Source organism: Scyliorhinus torazame, chromosome 1, assembly GCF_047496885.1.
Source record: "Scyliorhinus torazame isolate Kashiwa2021f chromosome 1, sScyTor2.1, whole genome shotgun sequence".
Taxonomy (NCBI): domain Eukaryota; kingdom Metazoa; phylum Chordata; class Chondrichthyes; order Carcharhiniformes; family Scyliorhinidae; genus Scyliorhinus; species Scyliorhinus torazame.
Window position 1 is genome coordinate 118,984,144 of NC_092707.1, and position 14,273 is coordinate 118,998,416.

Genomic DNA, 14,273 nt, shown 5'->3' on the forward strand with positions numbered 1-14,273 from the left:
GCTAGGCACAATCGGCGCGATGTCCGCCGACCGGCGCCAAAACTGGCACGAATCAGTCCGGCATCGCGCCGCCCCAAAGGTGCGGAATTCTCCGCATCTTGAGGGGCCGAGCCCTCACCTTGAGGGGCTAGGCCCGAGCCGGACTGATTTCCACCCCGCCAGCTGGCGCGGAAATGACTTAGCCGGGCGCCGCATGCGCGGGAGCATCAGCGGCCGCTCACGGCATCCCCACGCATGCGCAGTGGAGGGGGTCTCTTCCGCCTCCGCTATAATGAAGAGCATGGCGAAGGCGGAAGGAAAAGAGTGCCCCCATGGCACAGGCCCGCCCGTGGATCGGTGGGCTCCGATTGCGGGCCAGGCCACCGTGGGGGCACCCCACGGGGCCAGATCGGCCCGTGCCCCCCCTAGGACCCCGGAGCCCGCCCGCGCCGACTTGTCCCGCTGTTCGAAAGGTGGTTCAATCCACGCCGGCTGACGTGAGTTGACAGCGGCGGGGCTTCGGCCCATTGCGGGCCGGAGAATCGCCGGGGGTGGGCCCGCCGACCAGCGCGATTTCCGCCGACCGGCGCGGTGCGATTCCCGCCCCCGCCAAATCTCCGGTGGCGGAGAATTCGGGACACGGCGGGGCGGGATTCACGCCGGCCCCCGGCGATTCTCCGACCCGGTGGGGGGTCAGAGAATCGCGCCCCAGATGTTTGTTTTTCACAATCCAATAGTTTCACGGTCACAATTAGCGATGCCAGCTTTATAATTCCAGATTCATTTAATTAATTGAATTTAAATTCCCCAGCTGTCATGGTGGGAATTGAACTTGTGTCTCCAGATCATTGGACCAACCTTTTGGGAGTCCATGGAGCATAATCTCGATGCACCTGCATCCATGATGACCTGAGAGGTTAGACACTTACATCCCAACCCCTCTTCCAGAATAAACATTTGTAAAATAATGCTTTATTTCGATGGCAATCATAAAATGATCAACTTTACCTCATGTTGTGAGTAAAAGTGGCTTTTCGTATCTCATGCTCCTTCTCATCTTTATCATAGTCCCTATTAAATTGCTTCTTGTATTCCTGGAACATATTATGTGTCCTGGTGTCCATATAGTTGTCAATGAAATCCTGAATGGGATTTGCCAGAATGTTGCGTTCCGCTCCATTACCAGGGAAACTTTCACACGAGAAACCTGTAATAATTTTTTTAAATTACACCAGTGTCCAATAATTATTCATTGGCAAGGATTTAATTTTGGCATTAGGGATCTCACCTGCTGGTTGGATATCGCTGGGAGCCCCACATTGTTTCCATGGGGGAGGCCCAATAGAATTAAGCTCCAAGCCATCCCTGGGATTTAGAAAATCAGTGGCAGAAATCCTCCACCTCCTCCCTCCCCACAAGAGCTTTTAAGTCAATCAGAATTTGAAAGCTCTGCATTACAGACAGAGCCACCAGTCCCCCAATGACAGGGTGGGTGGTGGCTCACTGTACCCCCCCCCTCCACTTCCCAATGTGGCGTCCCTCCATCAGGCAATACCCAGGAGTGAGGGATCCACCTGCCCTGCGAACAAGGGGAATCACCACGCAACATTGTTACCCCCTCTCACCCCATCTCTCCCACCCTCTTCACCCTGCCCTCCTCATTCCTTCTTCATACACCCACCTGCAGGTTATTGCATACGTGCTTTTGGTATTGATGTTCTTGATCCTTCTCTTTAAAATATTAAATATTAAATATCCATGGTAACATTGTGATGGCTTGAATTCTATATGTTTGAGCTAATCAGGTAGTGGTGGGGCCCAGGGGAGTAAGGAAACACATGCGCTGCCAAAGTTCTTAATTATATAATAGACATCGATAGCAAGGAGTGATATAGAATCAGAAAGCATACAATCTCTGTGGGTAGAGTTGAAGAATCGCAAAGGTAAAAAGACCCTGATGGAAGTTATGTACAGGCCCCCTAGCAGTAGTCAGGATGTGGGACATGTTATGGGTCCGAGTTTACAGAACCCCAAAGTGTTTCATGGAGTTCAACCGACCCACAACTTTTAATAGATTGTGGCGTGGGAAGCACACGGCGTACTCTCCAGGTGTGATACAGCAGGAATGGACAAATGGTTTTTAAAACAAAACAATGTTTATTCTATGAACTCAAGTTAACCCTTTTAAAACAAACATTGAATATCTTAACACCCATTACTTCAAAGATAACCCCAAAAGACTACAACACTAAATAATCCTTCAAACTGTTCCTTTAAACATCCAAAAGACTTCAAACCTTCAAAAATAGGAGCACATTCGGCTACATTCAATATATTTATAGTCTTTGGGTTGCAGAAATCAACAGACCAGCTCTGTGTTTCTTCATACAGCTCACAGCAAAACACACAGACACTCCCAGCTGCGTTCTCAAACTGAAACTCAAAAAGCAGAAGTGAGCTCAGCTCCCCCCACCCTTTGACATCACTTCAGTAATATGATCAGCTCAATTTCTTAAAGGTACATTGCTTAAACATCCATTTCTTAAAGGTACTCTCACATGACGCCTCACCCAAGAAAAAAAAATAAACCATCAACTTCAAGATGGTTTCATTTTTCACCTTTGCACCATCAATTAAGAAATGCCCACAGTAAAAACACTTTACCGGATCAAAATAAACAACACACGCAAACAGGTATAATAATATAGTCCTTTTTTTTCTTTTTTGTTCTTCTTCCTCCAACCGAAATCCTTCTCGATTGACAGTCTCTTTGAACAAGAAAGTCTCTGCACGATTCATCCATTCCTCTACGCCTCGTCATTTCTCGTTAAAGTTAGATACTTCAGTTCAATCTGATCACAGAGTCCCTTGCAATTCTCCAATACAGGAGTATCGGTTACCACAGCTTTCAGGCAGTCAAATGCATGTTGAAACTCCGCTGTCCATTGACATTTTTTAACGTTTCTTCAGCAAGTCCATCAGTGGAGCAATCACGCTACAAATCTCTTGCACAAATGTTCGATCAAATCCACTCATGCCAAGAAATCAAATTATTTCCTGTCATGTCGAGGGTATCGGAAACTCCCCAATAACTTTTGTTTTCACATCCTGTGGGACCAATCGACTCTGTCCGATTGTATGGCCAAGGAAAGTGACTTGGGCTTTTCCAAATTCACTTTTGGCTAGGTTTATCACCAAACCCGCCTCCTGAAGTCGATCGAATAGCTCCCTCAGATGTTTTAAATGTTCTTTCCATGTCTGGCTGAAAACTACCAGATCGTCGATGTACACCGCACAATTGGGTAATCCTGAAACAACTGTATTAGTTAACCGTTGAAATGTGGCTGGGGCGTTTTTCATGCCAAATGGCATAACTTTGAATTGGTATATACCATCTGGAGTCACAAAAGCTGAAATCTCCTTCACCCTTTCGGAAAAAGGTACCTGCCAGTAACCTTTAAGTAAATCCAATTTGGAAATAAAAGCGGATTGTCCCACTTTCTCAATGCAATCCTCCAAACGTGGGATAGGATAAGAGTCCGTTCTTGTAACTGCATTCACCTTTCTACAGTCCACACACAACCATTGGGTACCGTCTGGTTTAGGTACCATCACTCTGGGTGAGCTCCATTGAGCTCAATTATGCCATTTTAAAGCATACTCTCAATCTCTTTGTTAACCTGTGCCAATTTTAAAGGATTAAGTCTATATGGATGTTGTTTGATAGGAACAGCATTTCCCACATCTACATCATGTATAGCCATTTTAGTACTTCACAATTTATCTTTACAAACTTGACCATGTGATATCAATAACTCTTTCAGGTCAGTTTGTTTTTCCTCTGGAAGGTAACTTAACAATTCATCCCAATTTTTGAGAACATTCTCATTTTCCAATTTAATTTGAGGTATGTCAAATTCACAGTCATTTGGATTTGGTTCATCACTTTGAGTTAGAATCATTAAAACCTCCTTTTTCTCTCCTTCCCTTTCAAAGTACATTTTAAGCATATTCACATGACACACTCGGTGAGTCTTCCTTCTATCTAGTGTTTTTACCACATAATTCACCTCACTTAATTTCCATTCAATCTGATAAGGTCCACAAAATATGCTTAAAAGATACTTTGAAAGGGAAGTGCACCTAAGATAAGAGCTTACAGACAAAGGTTTAGAAATTTAAGGTAAGAAGTTGGTCAAACATACATGGAATTTGAAAGGCTCAAACAGAGTAATTTCGATAGGTGAGTAAGGGCTTTGAAAATAGACCAAACGTATGAAGCTCTCAGAGAAATTATACTTTTGGAGGAGTTTAAAAATTCAATTCCTGATGTAGTGAGAACTCATATGGAAGAGCAGACGGGTAAAACTGCGAGATTAGCAGCAGAAATGGAAGATGATTATGAATCAAGGCTTGATTTCCAACATCAGTTTCAGCCTGTGAGGGATAGAAACTGGGGACATGAGAAATACTCAAGTGGTAAAGGTAAAGGTGATCTGATGGGAGATAATAAAGAGAGTGTACCTCCCACATTCTAAACCCACCATGAAGACCTGTATCCACCACCCAGATTTTGGCAATGACGCCACTCGATTTTGCCATGGTTAAGGCACGAATAATAAGCACACAGCACATCTACCATGTGTCATGGGAGTGTCCCTTTAGGAATGTCTTGTCTTATCACATGGCTTCAGTGATGTCATTGTGTGGGTGGAGCTGGGCTGTGGCTCTGAGTTTTACTTTCATTTTTGAGCTGGGAGCTGGGAGAGGTGTGGCTCTGGGTTTTGCTTTTGTTTTCACATTTGGCTGCTGTATTCAGGTAGACAAGTAACTTGGAGTGTCTCTCTCTACCTTCAATTTAAAAGCTGTCCCCAGATTACGTGATAACTTAAAAGTGATAATTGTTTTCTGGAAGGAATTCAAACCTGCTGTTTTGGACAGGAAACAAGAAGTACCTATACCAGGTCTTGAGTGCTGTGTGCTGGGCCACACCTTTGAAAAGGGTTTTCTAGTTTATGGGATCTTGTTATTAAATTGGGACAGCTTAAAGGGGGAATTTATTAAGGGTCATACATAGAGTGCTGTAGCTGTGTGGGGTATTTATGTTTGTAGTTGATAAAAATGCTTACTGTGTCTGTATAAAAATGTTACCTAAATTCAGTCGTAGAATAAACTCAGTTTTTGATTCAAAGTGCTTAAGGCCTCTGTTAATAATAATAATCGCTTATTGTCACAAGTAGGCTTCAATGAAGTTACTGTGAAAAGCCCCTGGTCGCCACATTCCGGCGCTTGTTCGGGAGGCAGTACGGGAATTGAACCCGCGCTGCTGGACTTGTTCTGCATTACAAGCCAGCTGTTTAGCCCACGGTGCTAAACCAGCCCCGAATAACACCTGAAAGGTAGGCCCTTGTGCTCCTCATATCCAAAATATATAAACAGCTGTAGGTCAGGTGAACTCCATGATATACTTTGGAGTTTTCTAAACCCTGGCCCATAACATATGACTAAGCTAATAAGAGTCCCTGAAACACTCAAGAAGAAAAAGACATTCCATATAGTGCTCAAATATTAGCATCTGCTCTTAAACAAGAGGAAACACAATAAATTCAGACAAGCAACACTACGATTAAAGCTTTGAGTTTCTCCGAGTTGCAGACCATCAGTCCAAATCCTTGTCCTTCATGGTCTTGGTGAATGCCAAGGCTGTAGTCGGAAGGCAAAAAAGTGTCGTCGGATATCACTTTTAGGGTCGCAGGATAACATAATTCACTCCAGCTGCCTTGAATTGCCTTCGAAATTCATCAAAGCCTCAATGCTTTAGCTGTATCACGACCGAAAAGTCCTGGTAGAAGGGAATCCTTACTGCATTGTAGAGCCAGGTCCCACCATGCCTTGCTGTCTCCAGGACTTTCTCCTGATCTTTAAAATTGTGTAAGCGAATGATTGTAGGCCTGGGACGAAGACTGTACCTTGGCCTTAATGACAGGATATGGTGTGCCTTTTCCAATTTGAAATGCCCGGTCTTCACCTCCAGCTTAAGGAAATGCGGGAGACAGTTCTCAAAGAACTAAGTTGGAGTCTTACCCTCCATTTCCTCAGGCAGACCGACAACTTGAATAATCTTTCTCTGACCTTGGTTCTCCAAATTGTCGAAGAGTTCGGACATATCACATAGCTGGCTTACCAAGGATTGAACTTGAGCTTCCGCCGAGGAAGCAACATGCTCGACATTCAGGATTCTCTCCTCTGTACCATCAAGCCATTCAATAATATTCTGCAACTTTGCTTCATGAGCACGGAGGTTTTGAGTCAGCACATCAAACCTCTGATCAATAACATGGATAATGTCGGCAGTCATCATTTTCACTACTGCAGAGTGTGCCAGGTCAATGAACCACACCGGGATAAGGACATCATATTGAAATGGAGGCTCCACCCCTGCTGAATCCACCTGTGCCCTTTATCGCCTGATTATTTTGACATTTTTCAGCATATCTTTACCAAAACTAATCCAGAAATCTTCCAGAGGCACAATATCAATTGTGTTGGGCAATCAGGATAAAAGACAGATTTGAAGCGATTGGTGCCAAAGTCCCCGGATAAATTCCCATGCCTGTATCAAGTCCCCCCATGATTCATTTCTTTTTAAAATTATTCATTTAATTCACAATTATTCTTCTAAAATTATACAATTACAAGTTTCAAACTTGAAACTGAACTATGGTCATTTAGAAATCTTCTCTAAACTGGTGGGAATTTTGTGACTGAGGTAAATTAAGAGTTAATTGAGGGTTAATTTATTTTTTAAAAATATTTTTATTCAAGGCATTTAACATATGTACACAGAGTACAAAATATCAGAAGAACACACCAACCAAGTAGACAACCATGAATCTCCAACCTGTCTCACCAACGCGCCAGCACCTTCCGACCTTCACTAATTTAACCCACTTAACCCCCCGAAAAGTCCCCTCCCCCTTTCTGACCACTCAATTCTCCTTGAAGAAATCAATGGATGGTTTCCATCTCTGGGCGAACCCCTCTACCGACCCCCACAGATTGAACTTGGACCTTCTTCAACCTGAGGAATTCTGCCAGATCGCTCACCTACATCCCTGCCTCTGGCAGCTCTGAGTCCCTCCAGACCAATAAAATCCATGTCCGGGCTGTCAGAGAGGCAAAGGCCAACACATAGCCCCCCCAGGCCCCCGGTTCTCCCAACACCCCAAATATCGCTACCTCCGTACTCAGAACCACCCCCACATCCATCACCTCTGACATCACATCCAATAACCCCTGCCAGTACCCCCTCAATCTTGAACACAGCCAGAACATGAGGACGTGATTCACCGGCTCCCGCCACGCACCGCCCACGCCTACCTTCCACCACCGCAAAGAACCTGCTCATCTTCATCACCGTCATGTGGGCCCTATGTATCACTTTAAACTGGATGAGGTTTAACCTCGCACACAGCGAGGATGTGTTCACCCTCGGCAAGGCCACCCAGCTCCTCTTCCCATTTGCTCTTAATATCCTCCACCGGAACACCCTTCCTTTCCATCGGTTCCTTATGAATATCCAATATGCAATTTGCAAGTGCGAAGGAGGTGAAGGATCCGGCTGGGAGATATGTGATTGTGAGTGGAGTTTTGGAAGGGGCGCTGGTAAATGTGTATGCCCCAAATCGGGATGACGTGGGTTTTATGAGGGGGTTACTGGCAGTGATCCCGGATTTTGCCACGCACCAGTTGATCATGGGAGGAGATTTTAACTGCGTCCTACAGCCGAGGGTGGATAGGTCGAGACCCAGGTCAATGGGTAGGGTACGAATGGCGAGGGAGCTGGAGGGGTTTATGGAAAGGATGGATATGATCCATGGCACTTTCAGAACCCGGGGGGAGTATTCCTTCTTTTCACACGTCTATAAGGTGTACTTGAGGAATAATTACTTTGTAGGGAGTTGGGAGATTTTGATTGAGGTGGAGGGGCAGAGTATATGGGGATAGTTATCTTGGACCATGCGCCCCACAGACTGGAGATTTGGTTTAGATCGGGATGAGAGTAGAGGCCGGGATAGAGATTTGATTCGGGGTTGTTGGCGGATGGAGGTTTTTGTGAGAAGGTGCAGGCGACAATTAAGAAGTATGTGGAGCTGAATCAGAATGGGGAGGTGTCGGCGGCCATTTTCTGGGAAGCACTGTAGGCAGTGGTCCGGGGGGAAATTATTTTGTTTAAGGCTCGTGCAGATAGGGAAAGGTGGGAGGAACATGATCGCCAAGTGAGCGAGATAGTGGAGATGGACAGGGAATATTCAAGGGTGCCCACCGTGGAGGGATTGGCGAGGAGGAAAAGGTTGCAGGGGCTGTTTGACAGGTTGACAACAGGGAGGGCAGTAGGGCAACTGTGTAGGGCAAGAGCGGTGCACAATGAGTATGGGGAGAGGGCGAGCCGCATGCTCGTGGGGAAATATTGAAGATACGGACTGGGGCTAGGGATGTGGTGTCGAAGCCAGGGAAGATAAACAAGGCATTTAGGGAATTCTATCAGTGACTGTACGAGGCGGACCCGGGGGGGGAGAGGAGGGGGACATGGCTGGTTTCTGGACGAGCTGGAATTTCCCCAGGTGGAGGGAGCAAAGAGGCAGGTGCTAGAGGAGCCCCTGGGACTGAGGGAGATGCTGGATAGTATCAGGGCTATGAAGTCGGGGAAGGCCCCTGGGCCGGATGGATACCGACAGAATTTTATCAGGAATTTGCGACAGACCTGGCACCACATCTGTCGGGGGCGTTTAATGAAGCGCTGGGGAAGGGGGAGTTGCCGGAGACGATGACGCAGGCAGTAATCCCCAAAAAGGGGAAGGACCCGGTGGAATGTGGGTCGTATAGGTCCATATCACTATTGAACACGGATGTGAAAGTATTGGTTAAGTTGTTGACGGGGAGGATGGAGGATTGTGTCCTGGGGTGGTTGCAGAAGGTCAAACAGGCTTTGTGAAGGGCAGGCAGCTCAATAGTAATATGTTGAATGTAGTGATGAATCCGTCAGCGGCTCTGGTACCATAGCTGCTGATGTCCATGTACGCGGAGAAGGCATTTGATGGGGTGGAGTGGCGGTACTTGTTTGAGGTTTTGGGAAGGTTTGGGCTGAGATTTGTGGCATGGATGCGGTTGCTGTATGTGGCACCAAAAGCAAGTGTGAGAATGAATAATATGAGTTCGTGGAACTTTGACTTACACAGGGGTACGAGGCAGGGATGCCAGCTGTCGCCGTTGCTGTTTGCGCTGGCCATAGAACCATTGGCAATGGCTTTTAGGGGGTCGGCGGAGTGGCAGGGGATTATGAGGGGACAGAGGGAGCATCGGGTGTCGCTCTACGCCGATAACCTGTTGCTGCATATTTCGGATCTGCTGGAGAATATGGGCCTGTTGGGGAGGTTTGGAAGGTTCTCAGGATATAAGCTGAATGTAGGAAAAAGCGAGATTTTCCCAGTGAATGAGCTGGGATAGCGGGCTAATTTAGGGGGGGGGGGTGCCATTTATGGTAGCAAGGGATAGGTTTCGGTATTTGGGGATTCAGGTAGTGAGAGAATGGACGGGACTCCAAAGGTGGAGGAGGCCAGGGAGGATCTTAGGAGATGGGATACACTGCAGTTGACGTTGGCTGGGAGGGTCCAAGTGCTAAAAATGAATATTCTGCTGAGGTTCTTGTTTATTTTTCAGGCTCTCCCGATCTTTATACCAAAGGCCTTTTTTTGGAAATTGGACATAATAATTTTGGGCTTTGTATGGGCGGGGAAAGTGCCGAGGGTGGGGAGGACCCTGCTACAGAGGTAGAGTCTGCAGGGGGGGTTGGCGTTGACGAATTTGCTTCATTATTATTGGGCGGTGGATAAGGTGTGGCGATGGTGGGAAGGAGAAGGGGTAGAATGGGTGAGGATGTTAGAGGAATCTTGTAAGGGGTGCAGTTTGAGGGCTATGGTGACGGCAGCGTTGCCAATAGCTCCAAGTAGGTATTCAGGAAGCCTGGTCGTGCAATCCAAGTTGAAGATATGGAATCAGTTGAGGAGGCTTTTAGGGTGGGAGGGATGTCGGTGTTAACGCCGCTGTGCGGGAATCATGGGTTTGAGCCGGGGGGATGGATAGTGTATCTCGGAGGTGGAGGGAAGTGGGGCTGGTCAAGGTGAGGGATCTGTATTTGAAAGAAGGGTTCGCCAGTCTGGAGGAGCTAAGGGAGAGGGTAGAGCTGCCGATGGGGAGTGAGTTCAGGGGTGCTCTGGTTTCCTCCCGAAAGACAGGCTGTTAGGTAACTTGGACATTCTGAATTCTCCCTCCATGTACCATGTGGCGGCTAAGTGCTTTTCACAGTAACTTCATTGCAGTGTAATGTAAGCCTACTCGTGACAATAAAGATTATGGGCGGGATTCTCCGCTCCCGGGATTAAGTGCCCGCGCCGTCGTGAACGCCGTCGCGTTTCACGACGGTGTGAACAGGGCCCGAGCACCACCTATTATGACCCCCACAGGGGGCCAGCACGGCGCTGGAGCGGTTCACGCAGCTCCAGCCTCCTTACACGGTGCCCACACGCGCATGCGCAGTTGGGGCAGCTCATTCCTGCACATGCGCATTTGGGCCGCGCCATCCTGCGCATGCGCAGGGAACTTCTTATGCGCGCCGGCCCCTCACCAACATGGCGCCGGGGTTCTGGGGCCAGCTGCGGAAGGAGGTAGGCCGGGGGGGGGGGGGAGATGCCGGCCCGCCAATCAGTGGGCCCCAATCGTGGGCCAGACACCATCGGAGGCCTCCCCCGGTGAAAGAGCCCCCCTCCCCGCCCCCCCCCCCCCACAGGCCGCCCCCCCAGCGTTCCTGCACAGTTCCCGCCGGCAGTGACCAGGGGTGAACGGCACCAGCGGGACTGTCATTTTTTTCGCCGGCCGCTCGGCCCATCCGGGCTGGAGAATCGCCGCTCGCGGCGCTGGTTTCGGTGGGGTGGGAGAATTGCGTGCGGGTGTCGGGGCAGCGTGGCCATTCTCCCACCCGGCGTGGGGGGGAGAATACCGCCCTATAATTATTATTATCTGCAGGTTAGGGGCTTTGTGCGAAAGGTCTGGAGGGGGTTCCCTAGGTTGCCGAGATACACCCTGCTGGAACGACTGCTGCTTCTGGACTTGGAAGAGGAGGGAAGAATTGGGGATATATATAAGTGGCTGGGGGAGCAGGGAGGCGAGCGGGTGGTGAAGATCAAGGAGAAATGGGAAGGGGAGCTGGGAGGGGAGAACAATTGGAGAGTATGGAGTGAGGCACTGCATAGGGTAAACGGTGCCTCCTCTTGTGCAAGGATGAGTCTGATACAGTTTATGATGGAGCACGGGGTGCATATGACTCGGGCGGGAATGAGTGGGTTCTTTCAGGGGATAGCAAATGAGTGTGAGAGCTGTGGGCGGGGGCCAGCGAATCACGCGCACATGGTTTGCGGTTTTGAAAAATTGGGAAGATTCTGGGCGGGAGTGTTCGCAGCCTTAGCCAGGATAGTGGGGGAGGAGGTGGATCCAAACCCTTTGGTGGCAATATGTGGGGTTTCAGAGAAGCCGGAGCACATGGAGAGGAGGAAGGCCGATGTCGTGGCCTTTGCCTCTTTGATTGCACGGCGGCAAATTTTACTGGAGTAGCGGTTGGCATCGCCTCTGGGGGTAGCAGCTTGCTTGAGTGATCTGTACGACTTCCTGAGGTTGGAGAAGATAAATTATGAGTCAAGTGGTTTGAGAAAAGATGGGGGTGTTTGTGATCGTGCCTTAAAGGAGCTGCTCGTCGCGGGGTGGGGGGGGGGGGGGGGGGTGAAAAAGGGGAAAACATTTGTTCAGATTGTATCGTTGATTGCTGGGAAGTATGTTTCCCAGAGTGTTTATTTATTGTAGCCTGTTTTCATACATGTTTGTAATAAAATACATTTAAAAATAAAATCTGATACACCCCCCTCCCGTATCTCGTCCTCCTACCACCAGAGGCGGCAGCCCAGGAAGGACAGCGCACCTTTCCTCACAAAATCCATTCCCCTGGGCAGCTTATACAATTCCTCCAACTCCTCCAGCCCTGCGAATTTACTCCCGATAACAAGTCCCTGAAATACTCAATTATCAGCTGCCGCCATCCCCAAAACCTAGTATCCAGCCCCGCAAGCACAAACCTATGGTTGTCGCTCATTGGTGCCCACACCTTTAAAGCCGGCACCACCTCTGGGCTCCTGGAGTACCTGGCCACCATAATGGAAAAGGCAACAACAACAAAGCCCTCAAACTCATTCCCTACATGCCACCTCCACATGCCCCCAGATCGACTCTCCTCCACAGCACACTTCCTCACCATCGCAATGTTCGCCACTGTCGTGTTCTGTGATATCACTGTTGTAATGATGTACACAGAACATCTAATTGTTTAACTATAAAGATTAACTATAAAGATGATTTATTAACAAAAACGTGGAAAAGATAACCGATGAACTATAATACAGACGATGGCTACTAAATGAATTCAGTAGATTTTCCTGGAGCTACTCGAAGTACGAATATCTTCATGTACAACATACTACCAACTAACGGGTGTCCCGAGTCATGTGATAGATCTTTGACACCACCTGCTGGTCGAAGGTCGTATCGATAATTATTTGCACTGATAGACAACTAATGTGATCATGATACGTTCGGTGGGGCAGGGGGTGGAGGTGGTAGCGAAGGACTTGGAGAAGGTGGAGTGGGTGTATTTGTTTGAGGTGCTGGGCGGTTTGGGTTCGGGTAGGGGTTTGTGAATCAAAAGCTTTCTTCAAGTCCTTTGCCACCACCCCACCCCCTGCCGCACCGAGGGTATCATAATCACATTAAATAATCTCTGCACATTCGCCGACAACTGCCTTCCCATCACAAAATCTGTCTGGTTCTCTCCCAGCCCCCTGGCACAGTCCTCAATCTGCGATGCAAACACCTTTGGCAACAGCTTGGCATCAACATTCAACAGCGATATCAGGCAGTATGACACACACTGCTCTGGCTCCTTAACCTACTTTAAAATCAGAGAGATTGGGGGGGGGGGGGGCGGCTCCGACTCATACAGCCTCCGCCCACAAATACCGCCGCCTGGTCCATCACCCCTCATCCCTCACCCTAGCAATCTCCTTCGCTGCTGCTTTCTTCCTCAGCTCGTCGCCCAGCATCGTATTACCTTCTCCCCATACTCATACACTGCCCCTCTGGCCCTCCAAAGCTTTCCCACCACTTTTCCCGTAGACACAAACCCAAGCTCCATCTGGAGCCTCTGCCTCTCCTTCAACAACCCCTCCTCCGGCGACACCGAGTACCACCTGTCCACCCTCTAAATGTCCTCGACCAGCGTTGCTATCTCCTCCCTCTCCTTGTGCACCCGAATTGAAATAAACTCCCCTCCAGCTACAGCCTTGAGTGCCTCCCACAACTTGGTATCTGAGACCTCCCCCGTATCATTCAACTCCACATAGCCCCGAATGGCAGCCCTCACACACTCACACACCCCCTCAGCTGCTAACAGCCTCACATCCAATCTCCACGGTCACCGTTGGGCCTCACCCTGAACCACCCATAAATCCACCCAATGCAGTGGGTGGTCAGAAGCCACAATCGCCGAGTACTCAGAGTCGGCCACCCCCGCCAGCGCCTTGTCCATCACAAAAAAAATCAATCCAGGAATACACCCGGTGCACATGGGAGAAGTATGAAAATCCTTTCGCCCTTGGCCTCCCAAAACTCCATGGGTCCACCCCTCCATGCACTCCATGAACCCCCTCAGCTGCCTAACCACCGCCGACACCACTCCCTCCCAACTGCAGACCCGGATCCAGGACCGTATTGAAAACACTCCCCATAATCAGTCAATGCGTGTCCAGGTCCAGAATCTTCCCCAACACCTGCCTCACAAAGTCCACGTTATCCCAATTCAGGGCACAAACATTCACCAGGCCCAGCGACATCCCCTCCACTGACCTTCACATACCTACCCACCAGATCGGCCACAATGCCACACCTAAAATGCCACCCTTTTATGAACCAACATCGCCAACCCCCAAATCTTCATGTCCATTCTCGAGTGGAACACCCATTCCTTCCTCAGCCTTGTCTGATTCCCCAGCTTCACATACATCTCCTGTAAAAACACAATGTCCGCCTTCAGACTCCTCAAATGCGTGAACACATGCGACTGTTTAACCAGTCCATTCAACCCTTGCACATTCCACGTGACTAGCCTGGTCAGGTGGCTCCCTAACCCCCGTCCC

The 14,273-nt window shown here is 48.8% G+C and overlaps 1 protein-coding gene across 1 annotated transcript in view; it reads right to left on the reverse strand.

Moving 5' to 3' along the window:
* The window catches only part of LOC140411413 (uncharacterized), a 222,753-nt gene that overhangs the window by 170,722 nt on the left and 37,758 nt on the right, over positions 1-14,273 (reverse strand). The window contains exon 6 of the mRNA XM_072500525.1: positions 988-1,186. Coding sequence (XP_072356626.1) covers positions 988-1,186 — 199 coding nt within the window. The remainder of the gene's footprint in view (positions 1-987; positions 1,187-14,273) is intronic.